At 34.5% G+C, this 17,429-nt stretch overlaps 2 protein-coding genes across 2 annotated transcripts; one reads left to right on the top strand and one right to left on the bottom strand.

The window, feature by feature from the left end:
- The first annotated feature begins 5,159 nt into the window (after positions 1-5,159).
- Positions 5,160-7,150, top strand: LOC133288795 (uncharacterized). Its single transcript, XM_061486613.1, has 3 exons — positions 5,160-5,294; positions 5,510-6,412; positions 6,482-7,150. The coding sequence occupies exons 1-3, from the start codon at positions 5,160-5,162 to the stop codon at positions 7,148-7,150; spliced, it is 1,707 nt and encodes a 568-aa protein (XP_061342597.1).
- A 5,775-nt stretch (positions 7,151-12,925) lies between these two features.
- LOC133288773 (U-box domain-containing protein 9-like) lies at positions 12,926-17,148 on the bottom strand (the record flags this gene model as incomplete). Its single annotated transcript, XM_061486586.1, has 3 exons — positions 12,926-14,002; positions 14,625-14,846; positions 17,125-17,148. Coding segments are annotated over 3 exons (1,323 nt in total), but the record flags the coding sequence as incomplete, so codon positions are not given.
- Positions 17,149-17,429: the final 281 nt, after the last annotated feature.

Genomic DNA, 17,429 nt, shown 5'->3' with positions numbered 1-17,429 from the left:
AGAGTAGCAGTAGGAGTAAATGAGATGAATAGGGAAGAGTCACATTTAGCAGTGACAAAACCCAGTCTACGGAGTGTGCTACTAAGCTTGTCAAACCAGGCACATGATGCCTGTTTAAGGCCATAGAGAGCCTTAGTGAGCTTGCACACAAGGGTTTTATCTTCATGAATGAAACCAGGAGGTTGTTGCATGAACACTTTTTCCTGAAGATCACCATTCAGGAAGGCATTGTTCACATCTAATTGGTGAACAGGCCAGCCTCTAGAAAGGGCAGCAGTGAGGACAATCCGAATGGTAGCAGGTTTAAGACCTGGACTAAAGGTTTCCTGGTAGTCAAAACCTTCCTGTTGGTGAAAGCCCTTAGCCACTAGCCTGACTTTATACTTTAGAATGCTGCCATCAGAATTATATTTGGTGCGAAATACCCATTTACAGCCTATTGGAGACCTGTCTGAAGGCATAGGAACCAATTTCCAAGTGTTGTTTTTGAGTAAGGCTACATACTCCTCTTACATAGCCTTATGCCAGTGTGGTTGAGCTAGGGCATGAGAAACAGAAGTAGGTTCCAAAGAGGCTAAATAGGCCTTCGGTTTAAAGATGCCAGCTTTGGCTCTAGTAAGCATAGGATGAGCTAGAGGAACCACAGGGGCTAGTAAAGGTGAATCAGACCTGCAACTGTTGTCAGAAAATATAGGAGACCTGCAAGTAGGATTAGAGGTGCTAACAGAAAAATCAGTAATAGAATCTCCCATTAGGGAATTAGGAGAGGCAGAGGGGTGAGCAATAGGAGCTGTGATTGGGACAGGAGGTGGAATTGGTACACTGTTTGGACTGATGTTAGTAGGCAAGATAGGAATAGCAGGAGTAGAGAAAGAGGTAGTTGGAACACTGTTTGAAGTTGAAGGAGAGACATAGGATTGAAGGAACGGGAATTGGGATTCATCAAAAAGCACATGTCTTGCAAAAATGATTTGACCAGTTGGTTTTAAACACTTGTAACCTTTTTGATTTGTACAGTAGCCAATAAAGGTGCATTTTTCTGACCTAAAATTAATTTTGTGCCTATTGTAGGGTCGTAGGTAGGGATAGCATGCACAACCATAAGTTTTAAGAAATGAGTAATCAGGTGTTTTCTGGAATAGGGTTTCAAATGGAGATTTGTGATTTAGGGTGGGGGTAGGTAAAAGGTTTATAACAAATGTGGCAGAAAGAAATGCATCTGCCCAACATTTGGTTGGTAAGTGGGATTGAGCTAGGAGAGCTAGACCAGTTTCTACAACATGTCTATGTTTTCTTTCTGGTTGGCCATTTTGTTGATGAGTGTAGAGACATATGAGGCGGTGTATAATGCCTTGATGTTGTAGATAGGGAGTAAGTTTGAGATATTCTCTGCCATTGTCAGTTTGAATAGATTTTATTTTGGTATTGAGTTGTAATTCAACCATTGTTTTGAATTGAATGAATATATTGTAAGCTTGTGATTTGTTTGTCATAGGATAAAGCCAAGTATATTTGGAAAAGGCATCTACAAATAGTATGTAGTAACGAGCACCTAAGGTACTTTCAACAGGTGCTGGACCCCAAATGTAAGTGAGGACAAGTTCCAAGGGACTAGAGTAAGTTGTAGTTGTGTTTGGTAAGTGAAGCTGGTGCATTTTTTCCATACAACAAGCACAACATAGTTTTGAATCAGTTTTATTGACATATGGTATGTTACAATGTTTAAGAACCAACTTGACAGTTTGAAGGGAGGCATGAGCTAATCTCGAATGCCATAGATCTAAAGTAGAAACTTCAGAAGTATTATTACAAGATATGAAAGGTTTAGAAACATAAAATACAGGGACACTAGTTTTATGTAAACTTGAGGTAGCTGCAGCAGTAAACCTTGAAGGCTTCTGCACTCCATCAAATGCATATGGGCCATTCTTAAGGTTGCCTTGGAGAAGAATCTCCTTGGTAGCCTGAGATTTGACGTAGCAAGTATTAGAATGAAATTCAAAAAAGACTTGATGTTCCTTTGCAAACTGTGAAACACTCAATAAATTTTTTGGACATACCAGGAACATGTAGAAGATTTGACAGTGTAAATGATTTTGAACTGAAAGGAGAGTATAGAATTGAATGACCTATGTGTTTGATTTTTAGGTTAGATCCATTACCTACTTGAACAACATCCTGACCATTGTATGTGGTTTTCTACAGCAGGTTGGAAGATTCTGGTGTGAAGTAATTTGTGGCACCAGAGTCTGGATACCAGCTAGAATCAGTAAGGGAAAAATAGTCAGAGGCTTCATCATCTTGCTGTCTTGCAGCAATGTAACTGGTCACTGCCATATTAGCTTGCAAGTTGGAGGAGCTGTTTTGTTTCAGAGAGCTTTGATAGCTTTGATTGAACCTGTGATGGCAATCAAGAGCTAAGTGGCCATACCTGCCACAGACTTGGCATTGAGGCCTATTGTAGCTTCCACTGCCATTGTACCTTCCTCCTCTTCCTCTGTAAGGTTGGTAACCTCCAATGTTTGTACTTGTATAGAACCTTCCTCTATTTGGGCTGAATCCTCCTCTATTGAAATTAGAGTGATTGTTTTGTCTTCTGACTTGTAGCTGAGCCATATTGGCTTGAAGGTTTGTTGGGAGATTCCTTCTATGCTTCTCCAGTCTTTGTTCTTGAGCCATCAACAAGCTTCAATTTCACCAATAGTATAAGGATCAGAACGTGAGATAACTGATGTAACAAAGGCATCATAATCTTCATTTAGTCCATCTAGTATTGCATCTATGTGATCCTCGCAATCAACTGGTGAACCGCATGCTGCCAAAGAGTCCACTGTTTTCTTGATTGTGAGAAGGTATTTTGACACATCACCTTCCTTCTTTATATTCTTTAACTGCACTTTCAGTTGTTTAATTTTTGCTCTCGTTTGAGACATGAAAAATTCTTCAAGTTTCTGCCAAACTTGGAATGAACTGGAACATCCAACAACACGCATGTAGATTGACTCAGACATGGAAGACAGTAGCCAAGAAAGGATCAACTGATCTTGTTGAACAATAGCAGCTTTTTGTGTATTTGAGACCTGACTTGCAATGTTGCCAACACTTTTTGCATCTTCTTCAGTAGAACTTCTTGCAACACGTACTGAATCTTGAACTTCTTGAGTGATGAATTTGATCAAATCATAACCTTTGATTGTAGCTAATGCTTGTTGTTTCCATGGCAGGAAATTATCTTCATCCAGCTCAAAGGAAACTGGATTAGAAAAGGCATGAACAGAGTTTTGCACAGCACGATTTGGCTCCATGGATTAATAAGCTCTGATACCATGAAAGGTATCACATCAGAGAGAGAAGAAAGGAAAATTGTAATTTGTTATTGAGAAAAATGAATCATCGACTTGCACTTACATGTGCACATCAATTATATACTCCTAGCCTAGATTAATCTTAACCATGCAACAGTAACAGAATGATCTCAGCCATTCAATAATAACAGAACAATTACAAACAGAATAACTAATTGATAGCATTGGGCTGGGCCTATATAGCCTTCATTGCGCCACTGATAATTAGCAGGTTTGATGTTTTTGTCCGGGAACAAATTTTTAATGCAACCGTTACACTGAATATTATGAAGAATATATAGTTACAATGATAGGTTTATAAATTTTTTTACAAATTACATTATGTACTCCCAGAAGTATATAATGTAACCTAGTGTACTTCCAGGAGTACATAGTGTAGTTTGTGAATAAAAAATTTGTAAATATAACCCCCTCTAGTTATAATATTAATTTTTTTTTCTTTTTTTTCTTTTTTTTTTTAAAATTTGTCGAGCTGACATGAAAAATAAAAAAGTAACTTGAATATTATAATTATAACTATACATTTTCCAAAGTACATCGATATAATATTATTCTAAAACTACTTAATACAACGGTTGCATTAAAAATTTCTTAGTAAGTTGGATATAAAGTTATCTCTGGGGCTGGATGGTTCTGTGAGGGGAACAGTGACCATTTTGTCACGTCTAGCCAAAAAAATTATCAGACTGTCACGTCAACAGTAATTTTTTTCAGAATGCCACATTGGATAATTCGCTACACTGTGTAGCGAAATATGCTTGCAAATAATTCGCTACACAGTGTAGTGAATTATGCCACGTCAGAATGCACAGTTAGCAAGAATGACACGTGTCAAGCAGGTAGTAATTCGCTACCCTGTGTAGCATATTATGTTCGCGAATGATTTTTTGACAAGTGGCACACTTTTGCAGGAAAAAGTTGACGTGTCATAATTCGCTACTACTGGTAGCGAATTTGGTCCGCAATATGACCAGAGGCGGAATCATGGGGGGCTAGGGTGGGCCACCCCCCCCCCCCCACAAAGTTCAAGAATTATATATATATATATAAATGAAATTGGAATAATATTATTAAATTATTTGTTTTAAAAATTTTATAATATAAAATTACTCTCCATAACACCATCAATATCATACTACACTCAATCTTTTTTTATTCCTATTTTTATTCTCCAACCCACTTTTCTCTCTCTCAACTTTAACAAACCCTCATTACCCATCTGCAACCCATCGACCCTAAAGGCCAAAGCCATTAAATCTCCTCAGAGGTCTTTTTCTATCTCTATTTTTTTTGTTTTTTTATGAAATTCTCTATCTGTATGACTGTATCTCTATTTCTATTTGAATATTTGATTGTATTGTCTCGAAGGTCGAAACCCATTTATTTTGAAATCTGCATTTTTTTATAACTAGTTAATGGATATGCTTAAGTTAAGAACTTAAGATGCTGAAGAGAAGCACCCGTTGATAAAAAAAGATCGAACAAAGTAACAAACGAATAGTGAGTTCAAGCGACACAGACACACAGTAAAAGTACGAGGGAAAGTGAGGGTTTTCCGAACATATGTCTGTCAGGTCATGCATTCAATTGTTCTTTTTATTGTTTATTTTATTTTTTTGGGTGGGTACGGGTGATTGTAGGTATTAATTTGATTTTTTTATTTTTTATTTTTGGGTGGGTACACAGTAACAAACCCATTTATTTTTTATTTTATTTTTTTGAACTTTTGATTTCTTGTTTGCTGACTACGATTTTATTTTATATTTAATACATGAAAGATTGTAGGTATTTACTATGGGAAAGAGTGCTACTATTGATGTTTATTTTAAGAGAAAGAATAGTGAGTCTTTGCCCTCATCTACTCCCAATGTTGCATTGTCAAATAGTGAAACTCCTTCTTCAAAGCTTCCTAGAATTGAAAATAAAGAGGTAGTTAAAGTTGATTTTGCTTCACTGGAAAGAGAATTGCACTACGCCTTCCAATATGGAAATATCCTATAAATCAACAAGATGAAATTCGTCGTGCTTATCTTAAACTTGGTCCATTTCAATGCAAGCTTTAAAATTATCCTTTTTCTGGGCCAAAGAGGAATCGACGTCATTTTTGCTCTTCTTGGTTTGATTTGTTTCCATCTTGGTTAAAGTATTCTCCAAGTAAAGATGCTGCATTTTGTTTGCCTTGTTATTTATTTAGTAAACCAGGTGGTAGTGGTCGTGTTGGACTTAATACATTTGTTGTTGAGGGATTTAGAAATTGGAAAAAGGTTAATGAAGGAGAAAATTGTGCTTTTCTACGCCATGTTGGGAAAAATGCTATGTCAATGCATAAAAATGTTGTGAGTTCAAGTTGTGATCTTATGAACCAATCTCAACATATTGAGATATTGGTTGAAAAACTTACTACTCAGGAGATTGCAACTAATCGTTTGAGACTACAAGTTTATGTGGACGTGACAAGATGGCTTGCTCTTCAAGGATGTGCTTTTAGAGGTCACGATGAAAGCTTAGATTCAATTAATCGGGGTAATTTTCTTCAGATGATAAAGTTTTTAGCTTCCTATAATCAAGAAGTTGCAGCAGTTGTTTTAGAAAAAGTGCCTCAAAATGCATCATATAGTTCCCCTCAAATTCAAAAGGAAATTCTTCATGTTTTCTCTGAAAAGGTAAAGAAAACAATACGAGAAGAAATTTCCAATGCCATGTTTTGTCTTATTGTTGATGAAGCTAGTGATGTATCTAAAAAGGAGCATATGGCTATTGTTTTGAGATTCGTAGATAAAGATGATTTTATACCGGAAAGATTTTTCAGTCTTGTACATGTGGAAGATACAAGTGCTAAGACTTTGAAACAAGGAATACTCAACACTCTTTGTCACCATAATCTTGACGTTCAAAATATTCGAGGACAAGGCTATGATGGAGCTAGCAATATGCGAGGTGAATGGAATGGACTGCAGGCTTTAATTTGCGCTGAGTGTCCATATGATTATTATGTCCATTGCTTAGCTCATCGGCTTCAACTTGCCTTGGTTGCTGCATCTCATGAGGTAAAACATGTTCATCAGTTTTTTGAAAAATTGAACTTCATAATTAATATTGTTACTTCCTCTTGTAAGCGTAATGATGAGTTAAAGGCTGCCCAAAAAATTGAAATTGCAAGAATGATTGCTATTGATGAACTCGAATCAGGAGTTGGTCTTAATCAGATTGGTACTTTGCATCGAGCTGGAGCTACTCGTTGGAGTTCTCGTTATAATTCCATATGCAGTTTGTTTAAAATGTTTAAAAGCACATGTGAAGTTCTTGACAATATTTCTAATGAAGGAAAAACAGCATCACATCGTGGAGATGCCGATAATGCATACTCATCGTTGACATCTTTTGATTTTGTCATCGTATTGCATCTTATGAAGGAAATTATGGGTATTACTGAAGTCCTTTGTCAAGCTTTGCAACGAGAGTCTCAAGATATTTCAAATGCTTTACATCTGGTTTCAACTACAAAAGAGTTACTTCAGAAATTAAGAGAGACAGGTTGGGATGCTTTTTTGATTCATGTTCAAGATTTTTGCATAAAACATGACATTGACATTCCAGATATGAGTGCAAAATATATTGGAAGAAGGGGTCGTGCTCGAAATGAACAAGGTGATTTTTCTACTGAAAAGTTTTATAGAGTAAATATCTTTTGTGCTACAATTGATTACCAATTGCAAGAATTAAATAGCAGGTTCAATGATAATACTGTTGAATTACTTGCTTTGAGCATGGCTTTAGATCCATGAAACAGGTACAAGTCATTTAATAGTGATATTTGCAAACTTGTTGATAAATTTTATTCTAGAGATTTCACAGAACAAGAAAAATTGCATTTGAAGATGGAGTTACAACATTTTGAGCTTGATATTCCTAATCATCCAGATATGATTAATTTATCAACTACATCTGAATTATGTCAAGGGCTAGCAAGAACCGGAAAGTCCATCATTTACCCTCTTATTGACAGAGTGATTAGACTTGTACTCACTCTTCCAGTTTCTACAACAACTATTGAAATATCTTTCTCAGCTATGAAGATAATCAAGACTAGGCTCCGAAATAGAATGGAAGACCAATTTCTTGATGATTCTTTGATTTCATACATTGAAAAAGAAATTGTTTTGAGTTTTAGTACGAATTCAATTATAGATGAGTTTAACAATATGAAACACGTAGAGTAAAAGTCAAGTGAATTAATCTTCATTTCTGTAATAGGTTTCTTTTAATTTTTATATATTAGATTTGTATTGTATTTCAAATACTTTTATTTATGATATAATATTTTTTATTTCGCCCCCTCTCATTAAAATTCCTGGCTCCACCACTGAATATGACAACGTGTCACAAAATTATTGGCCACAAAATTCGCTACTAGTGGTAGCGAATTATGACACGTGACAGTCTGGTAAAAAATACTGTTTGCGTGACATTTGGATAAATTTTTTGACAAAACGTAACATTTTGGTGACTGTTCCTGTGTGAGGAGAGCAGAAAGATCAGAAAAGGTTTCACGTTATAGGAAAAACATTGAACTCGTATTTCATTAGTCTCGAGTTCCAGGTATGTTTTTAAACTGAAAGTGAACTGCTATCATGCTCAAATGACGGGTCTGATAGACCTAAGTTTTTATGTTCAGTATTATTGGGCCTGTGAATCTCTCTTTGCTATTTAAAACCTGATTCTGGGCTGGGATCATTCAAATAACGCAGGCCGAAATCTCTCTTACTAGTAGGCTGAGATTTGCTTGCTGAATGGAGAGTTGAACCAAAAAAGAGAGAGAGAGAGAGCAGTAATTAATATAAGGGTTTTCGTTTTATCCTTTAACATAACACAACAAATTTTCTTACACTCACAATATTTTGTGGGGTCCACACTTTTTAAAACAAAAAAATAAATAAAAAATTAAGGCACGCAAAACGAATCTCTATAACATTACACAATCACTTTTCCTACAACCTAACTCTTATAAAACCCTTAATATAAATAAAAGACTGAGAGCTAACTATTAAAAAAGAAGAAAAAAAAAGATAGAGTGGTAACTGATCATGAAAAATGAAAATGCTCGAAGGAGAATTGACTTCACACTAGAATAATTTAAGAATTGATGGACAGTACTAAGATGACTAAATTTGACTAAGCACTTTTAAGCTACATTCCTTATATTTTTAAAATATAATTATATAATTTAATTTTCTATCGAATGTCATTATTGGAGTGTGAGAATTTATTTGTTTTCATAATTTCCTCTGAAAATATTATATTTAAAGTCCAAGTAACTATCCACTAGAAAATTTATTTTGGGCACAATAACTTTATATTTATAATTTAATAATATTTATAAGTATTTCTTAGGCTTTGTATGTTATGAAATAATATTGAAAATTATATGACAAGTATTTTTATGGAATAATTTTCTGTCGTTGCCTTAAAATGGTTCAGGGGTAAACAGCACTCTATTTATATGCATTTGACACAATTCGGGCACATCCATTTCAAATTTTCAACTGAGATGTTCTTGTGTTAAGTTATTATTATCTTGTTTGTAGCCTTAAAGAAAGGTGAAAAGTCATTCCATCAGAATTTCCTTCTTTGGTTATAAGAAATTAAGAATAGCAGTTGTATTATATTTTTCCAATTTTAGTAAGGGTTTTATAAGAGTTATGTTGTAGGAAAAGTGATTGTGTAATGTTATAGAGATTCGTTTTGCGTGCCTTAGTTTTTTTTTTTTTGCTTTAAAAAATATAGACCCCACAAAATATTGTGTGTGTAAGAAAATTTTTCGTGTCATGTTAAATGACGACAGCAAACCCTTTTTAGTAAATGATAGTACGAAAATATTTTTCTCGGGCCATATGGGCTAACAATAATGCTGCTCAATGTTTACTTTGGATCCATCGGTGGAGCCCACGAAGTAGTGGAACACGAGCATTTCTTTTTGTAAGCGGTAATTGTGTTTCATACTGTCCACAAAAGGGACCTAGATTTGTCTTGTTTGTAACTTCACTTTCTTCACCAATTTTGATCCATTCAGCACCATAAGTTAAAATCCACAGTGAAGAGTAAGCACCCTGTGGTCCTCGGAATTGGATTATGTGACTGAGTGAGCTCACCACTCGAGTCGCCAACCTTTAGCAACAAATATGTTCTAATAATTACTAGGATTTAATGTTTTTTTTTTTTGTTGCATAAAAAAATTTTCTGCTCACATAAAAGTAATTGAATTCCACAAATATTTTCTTTCTCTTCTCTTTATAATGAACTCATTCACTTCTATGTGATTGTAATAAAAAACTGCCACACTCATATAAAAAAGAGTGAGTTTCATTAATATATTTTTATATAATAAGATATTCATTTTTATATAAATGTAACAGAAAAAAATTTCTTCACAGCAAAAGCAAAAATATTTTTCCCATTAGACTATTGGCAGAATGATTATTATTGACTACGACTGATGAAATAAACCAGAGCTAAAGGTATGGTGAATCCTGTTAAATTTTGGATAACCTTAAATGAATAAAGGGAATTTTTTTTTTTTTATGTTATTGAAAATGAGTTATCTTATATTAGTCAAACAAAATTATAAATAAGATCCATGAATAATTAAAGGAAAAAAAAAAACAGAAGTAAAACCCACATTTATTATATGTCTGAATGAATTTGATTTATCTTATGAGAGATTTATAATCCATAAATAAATGAGCAGAATGAATAATCTAGTACTGTCGACTCGCTCTTATTTTGTTATCGCTCTTCATCATTCATATGATGTGACCAAACCAAGTTAGCCAACCAATCATTTAAGATCGACGGGGGAACAAGTAACCACCTCTCTATGGAGTTCTACTAGTGCGGTCCAGTAGCTATTCGGAGCCTGGTTCTTCGGTCACGAGGAAGGTGGTCCGGTATCTCTTGATTCAGAAAATGTTGACGTAACGGAAGGCTTAGATGAGGATAGGGTTATATGTCGTGCATATGTGTGGAGCATCATATCTAATGGGCCTAAAGTTGGGTTGGGGCTAGTGGACCTAAAAGACCCCTACAACGTAGAGTATTAAAACACAGCGATGGACTGACGAGCCAATAGCGTCATACCAAAAATAAAATAAAATAATCAAAAAATTGTTATGACCGTTAGTCACGAACCCCTCACGTTAATTTTTCATAAGCGTCAGCGATAAAATGTAAATAGCGGAAATGAGAATGTTAAAAGATAGATGTATGATTATACGAGGTTCAATAAAATAAGAAATGAAGATATTCAACGAAAGATAAAAAGTATTACAAGTGACTGAAAAGATAAGAGATTATAGATTGAGGTGATTTGAGTATGTAATGAGGAAGCGCCTGAATATTTTCGTAAGAATAAAAGTTTGCTACCAAGATCTTGATATAAAGAAAGGTAGAGATAAACTGAAACTTACTTGAAAAAATATAATAAAACAAAATTTAATGAAGTATGATATAGATCTGCGGATAATATATCTTAAGACGGAATGGATAAAAGCTATAAGCCTTGCGGAGTGTTAAATCCATTTTTATTCTTGTGTTCCAAATGATCATTTTTAGTCCTTTTCCTTTTTATTTTCCTCTTTTTCTTTCTTTTTTCCTTTTTCTTTTATTTCATTTTTCCTTTCAATCTTTTTTCTCTTAATTATTTATGTGTTTTTCTGTATTCCTTTTTATTTTTTTATTTCTTACTTTCTTATTCTTTTTTTCCCTCCATTATATCGATATTTTTATTTTATTTTAGTTCATTTTTCCTTTTAATTGTCTACTGCTATATATATATATATATATATATATATATATATATATATATATATATGAGAAGATTATATTTATGAATTTTTTGTTTACAAACTACACTAAGTATGATCTGTCATACTTCAATCAAGAGTGTATGACCGGTCTTATTTAATGTAATTTGTAAAAAAAAAATTGTAAATGGATCATTCCCTATCTATATATATATATATATATATATATATATATATATATATATCTTAAATTTTATCTTTATCTTTTTCTCAAACTTTTCATACATTTTATTTGGATTCATCTACTACCAATTCCAACTAATTTAGGATAATTTTCATCTTTTCTGTCGTAACTAGGAACGGATGCTTCCTTTGTTATTAATGTTTTTGTTATAGATTGATAACTCTCGAATTTATGAACAAAAAATATTTGATATTCATTAACAAACTAGTAATCTTTGCTACTATTAATAGTTTAAACTGATTTTGAAATAAGAAAAGTTTCCTTCATCATAACAATTTTTTGTACCCAAAAAAAAAATACTAAGTTAAGGGGTGGAATTATAGTTTAAATGTTATGAAAAAAATTAAAATATTAATTTTTAATGTGTGCAAAGTCATTGAACCATATACTTAATGAAATTTTTTAGACAGTTTAATATAGTTAAAATAGCATACCAAAAAAAAAATATAGTTAAAATAAAATCAATATTAAAGAAATGAGTTTTTTTTGGTAAAAACAAAAAAGTGTGCAAGTCAAAAAACTATAATTAGGGGAAGATCTTCTAGGGGAGGACGAGTTATGACCATATTGTAAATTTTAAAAGCTCTGCCAAAATACTTTAAGAAATTATACATAATTTCCTCTAAGCATTGTTAAAACATCATATGTTGGCCTTCCATAAAGTTTCTAAAGATTAGCGCCATATACTCTCCTACTACTAGTATCCATACATAATAATCCTCCGGAAAATTGGTGGATTAAACGAAGAAAGTTTGGTAAAAGGAGCAGTGAGGTGTCAAAATTCTTTTAAGAGTTGGCTGTGGAAAGAAAAGAAAGAGAGGCCTTACTGTCTACGAATAACACACTCCTACCAGTCTCGCGCTCTGATTAAGTACTCCCAAGTCATATCTGGTCTCTACCTTAGGTAAATATCTATGGTTTAGTACCATTCACTCAGTGCATCTATCCAATAGAAAATAAGGAATGACTGTCATGCTTTATGGAAAGGAGAGAAAAATATTTTTTTTATCCAAATGTCACTTATTAAATGGCAGATGTACCTACTTCTACAGATGTATAGAAGATACTCTCCTACCTTAGGGTACCATTAATAATGAATAACTACAATGCACCATTAACAAAAACAAACAAAATAGCTACAAACATGGGTTGGGTGTCAAAACAAAAATCATGGGGGGCAGTCAGGTAATAATGAGGTGAATGAAAAATAAGACCCCAACAGCAACCTTTGGTAAAGAAGAAAGAAAAATACATGATACTATTCATAGAAGCTACTGTTGCACATAATGTACAAAATATGTAAAACTTTTGTTTCCTTTTTATTTTTACAGTTACCTGAGTAGTGTAAAAAACACTAGAAATTCATTTAGAAAGATGTGATTTACAATTTTCTAGGCCTAATTTCACTAAGGAAGTAGTTTGGTATCCCCTTAAAATGGCAGATGGGAAATTTAGGGATTGTTTTCTTTTCCAGTTTTCCATGTATACTTTTTTTTAAGTGTATACCCAACAAGACCTTAAGTGGTATAAGTGGAGGAGTGAGGTAAGTCGAGCCTATTAAGAATACCGGTAGCTTTTCTCTTGGCCCTTGAAGTCCCTGATTGTGCTAGCTTAGACAGTGTACCATTGGCCATTTCTTCTTCTCCAATTTCCTTCCGCTTTGTCCTATCATGGAGACAGATTACATATAAGATTGCAACAGAGTTTTCATTGATGCGTTCTGACATGCTCTCTCTTAAAATACCCAGCAAGAAGGGGACAGCACCATTATTTCCCAATGTTTCAATAGCCACGGTATGGCTACAGAGGAGTGCCAGCAGAGACAACAACTCATCAACTAGAATGTGGTCCATGATCTTGCTAAGAATAACCTGTACTGCCCCTTCTCTCACAGTCTTCTCTCTATTTTCATGCTCAATACATAGGTTGAATATGGCTGAAGCAGCATCTTTCATTGCTGATAAATTTCCCCCCTCTAAAAGGTGAACCAAATATTTGATAGCTCCAGATTTTCCAATAATGAGCTTGTTGGAATCAAGCGCTGATAATGAGAAAATAGCTGCTGCAGCATTGCTTCTTGTTTGAATGGTTCCGGATTTCAAGGAATCAATAAGCAGGGAGATAACCTTTTCATCCTCTCCAAACACTTTCTTATTATCTTCATGAATTGAGAGATTTAGAACAGTTGTGATCAAGTCCTCATGGAGCTCAGGATCAATACAAGCCGTGCCAGCTAATAATGGACTGAGCAATCGTTGAATCATTTCTGGCTCCCAAAAAAGCCTTCGAAATGAAGGCATTCGTTTTGTTAACTGACGAAGCTCTTTTGCACCTTCTTTTTGATCAGAAACAGACAATGACAAATTATGAAGCAATGAATGTAAACGTTGTATATGTGCATCAGTTACTTCTCCATCATCAGTGTCCCCTACAGGCTTTGGTAGCTCAATTCCATGCTCTTTGCACCACTGTGAAATCAAGTCTTGGACCAGGCAATTCGGTGTAAGGATAGAGTGAGAGAGGACTTGTTGGCTCTCAGGGCAAATTCTGTAGACTTCATTCAGCCACCTCTGGATGAATGGCCGATCATAAGTCTGCAGCATTAAAACATTAATTAAGGAATCCAGCAATGATACGCAAATAACATTGAAACTCTCATGTGGACAAAGCTCCCCGACTTGCAAGAATCGGGACGAGAGTCTATTGTACACAGCCTTACCTTCACATTTTTGCAAAGAGGCTGTTTACATATTTGAATATATGATCTTCCAATCCTAAGGAGCAACCTTACTGCTACTCCAAAGCTTGCCTTCAAGTAACACCACCACCCCCTGCCCCTAAAATCCTTTATACAATTAAACCCCATCATAACTACCTCTCAATCTGCCAACAAGCAACACTCAGATCATCCAAATAACTAAAAATGCAGCCAGACAAAACATGAAGACAGTGCCAAATTTGAACCCAGTGATACATCAAAAGCAAGGAAAAAAAGAAGGGTTATGTTCTCTTGAGAGTTGTGTATTTATTAGATAAAAGGTATAAGAAGACCAACTCTAACAAGTTACAACATATTATTATAAATTTATAATAACCATTTATATGTATAAAAACAAATCCATGTTAAAGAAAGCAATTCATATGATACGCTGAAATGCTTAAGCAAGCATTCAAGAATTGATCTTTATGACAGAGAGTGAAAGGAAAATGATAAACCTGTCCACTGGCCAAGATTACAGGATCAGTCATTAATTGTCCTGAGATGGGGCATCGAAACTGTGCAGGAACAGGTACATGGTTCAATTTCTGTGAGAGGGAGGTGCTGCATTTCAAATCCTTGAGAGAAGAAAGAGCAATGATAGCCTCGTCGGCAGCGTTCACCTGGTAGTCATCGCCGTCCACGATACTCTTAACCAATTTCCGCAACTTATCTTTCAACTTCTTGTCGGTGGCCATTACAAAAAAGAGAATTTGAATTGAATTGCAACTCGACAGAAGATAACCAAGATGAACACGGAGAAACAACATTCACCAAATCAAGGAACAGATAATGGAATGATGGAGCTGATTCACAAGATGTTAGTTTTTGATGAATCTTGATAACAGAATTAGAAAGAATAGCATGCCACAAAATTTGTCTGCGTAGCGATGAGTGTAATAAAGCCACAAAATGTGTCAGTTTAAATCTAACGTGTAAACTATTAAGAGTCCATGAGGCATGCACTTTCCGCCCCAACCATGATCTATATTCAACAAAAAGAAAAATAATAATTAGGAGTTCTTAAATTTTTTTAGTTTCATAGATTTCCAAATACATGTTATTGTTATTTAGAAGAAAGTGGGTGATATTAAATCACTAAATATTTGAATCCATGTATAGAACAAAAGATATAAATGATTACAATTATCAAAAAACGCAGTGCAATAGTAAATTAGAATAGCCTTATAGGATGTCAGATTGTGAGACTGAATGATCAATGTGTGCAAAATAATTGAGGAATAAATCCGAGCCCACAAAATATGTTTCTTTAAGACAATTTGCCTGATGCCAAAGATTGATGAACACTTGTCTCCCAGGATAGAACGGATTTCATCTGAATAGCAGTGGCGGAGCCGGGCTCAAATTTGAGCCCAAGCCAAAAAAATTTAAGTGTATTTATTTTTCTTAACATTAGTTAGTTCATCTCATAATATATTTAAATTGGGAAATGATTCGTTTATAAATTTTTTTTGCAAATTTGTGCAAATTATACTATATACTCCCGGAAGTACATAGTGTTACCTAGTGTACTTCTGGGAATACATAGTGTAGTTTGTAAGAGTTTGTAAATATAACCTCCCTATTTAAATTATATTAAATATAGAGCACCTGAGTAGACAGCACTAAGAAGAATTATAATTTTATTAAATATTTTTTTTATACAAGTGAAATTTGAACACATAATCTAATACAACTTATCTAAATCTCTTACAAAAAATATTAAGTTTTAGATAGGACCAAAATACAAATTGTAGCCTGGGCCAAATTATAATATTAACCTGGGCCAAATTAAAATTAATTATATAATTACATATAATAAGTATAATTTGTTAAAATTTAGCCTGGGCCGAGGCTACACCCAGGATGTACCTGGCTCTGGCATTACCAATCAACAGCCCAAACGAACACAACAATATGCAAACCGGATGAAGGAAAAAAATCCCACGAAATAAGAGTGAAGAAAAATTAGATAAAATTTCTGAAGGGGTCAGGGTCTATTTATAGATACTGACCGGTTACGATGAACCGCCGCAGGCGGTGAATCGCCGTGACTGACGGCCGCGAACGATGACCGGTTCGCGAAAGGTAAGAGCCGATTCTTTTCAAAAAACCGACGGGAAGAAACGTTTGGTTTTGAAGAAACTAGAGGGAAGCAACAGATAGGCACAATGGCATTTTGAACAAAAAATTAAAAATTAAAATAATTTAATAAAAATATTTTTATTTTACACGCACGAACCGAACTGATCCGAGCCGGCCGAACGGCGGCGTGTGTGTGTGTGGTGGGGCCTACGGCCACCTAACTCCTCTCCCCTCCACAAAAGTGTAGTATCCCAAGGGACAATTTAGGAGTGTGAGGTAGGAGCTTATAAGTTCTCTCACCTGCTACTAGTTGTCCAATGTGGGACTCTTCTTAAAACTCACACACCCCTTCAACTTCACTATTTTATTTTCTTCCTTAACCCACTTCTTATTTATAACCAATAGATTATCTAAACAAATTCCAACAGTTATGAGATTAATCATCGCTTACTAAATAATAAAATAAATTCAATTCAAGACTTGTAATAATCAGCTCTCTAACGGGTTGATTCACAATTCTAATTATCTCTTTGAGGCGAGTGGACTCCTCTAACTATTACTATAAGTTTCATTCTTTAAGTCAGTTATGAGATTAATCCGGAGTACAGGACGAGTCAGGAATGAAGATATTTAAATCGCTCCTAAAGGTGGTACGTAAGGATCGAAGCGAGGCCCTTTCCTTTCCACTTACTCAATTCTCTTGCTACCAATTGAGCTACCATCATTTCATATATATATATATATGGTTGATTGTGTTAGGAATTCAAGTTCGAATTTCTGCAAATTAGTTTAATAGTCAATCCTACAGTCCGCTCTGTTTTGACGCATATAATTTAATAAAGGGAAAAGTTCACCAATGCCCCTGTGGTTTACTTCAGAATCATTTATACCCCTGTGTTTTTTTTCTTATCACATATGCCCCTGTGGTTTGTAAAAGGGTATGTTTTTTATCATATATACCCCTGTGGTTTCTTATTTTTTGCAAAGCACAGGGGCATATGTGATAAAAAAAACCACAGGGACATAAATGATTCTGAAGCAAACCACAGGGGGAATTGGTGAACTTTTCCCTTTAATAAAACATTCTTTTAACCTATATAATATATTAATACTATGGTTAACATAAAGGAAAAAATATTTCTCCAGTCACCGGAGATAAAGTTATCTCCAGTGAGCTC

The sequence above is a fragment of the Gastrolobium bilobum genome, unplaced genomic scaffold (assembly GCF_033153095.1).
Source record: "Gastrolobium bilobum isolate Gb01-03AN ecotype WA unplaced genomic scaffold, APGP_CSIRO_Gbil_v1 utg2264, whole genome shotgun sequence".
NCBI lineage: Eukaryota > Viridiplantae > Streptophyta > Magnoliopsida > Fabales > Fabaceae > Gastrolobium > Gastrolobium bilobum.
This window is presented reverse-complemented; position numbering and strand designations above follow the sequence as displayed.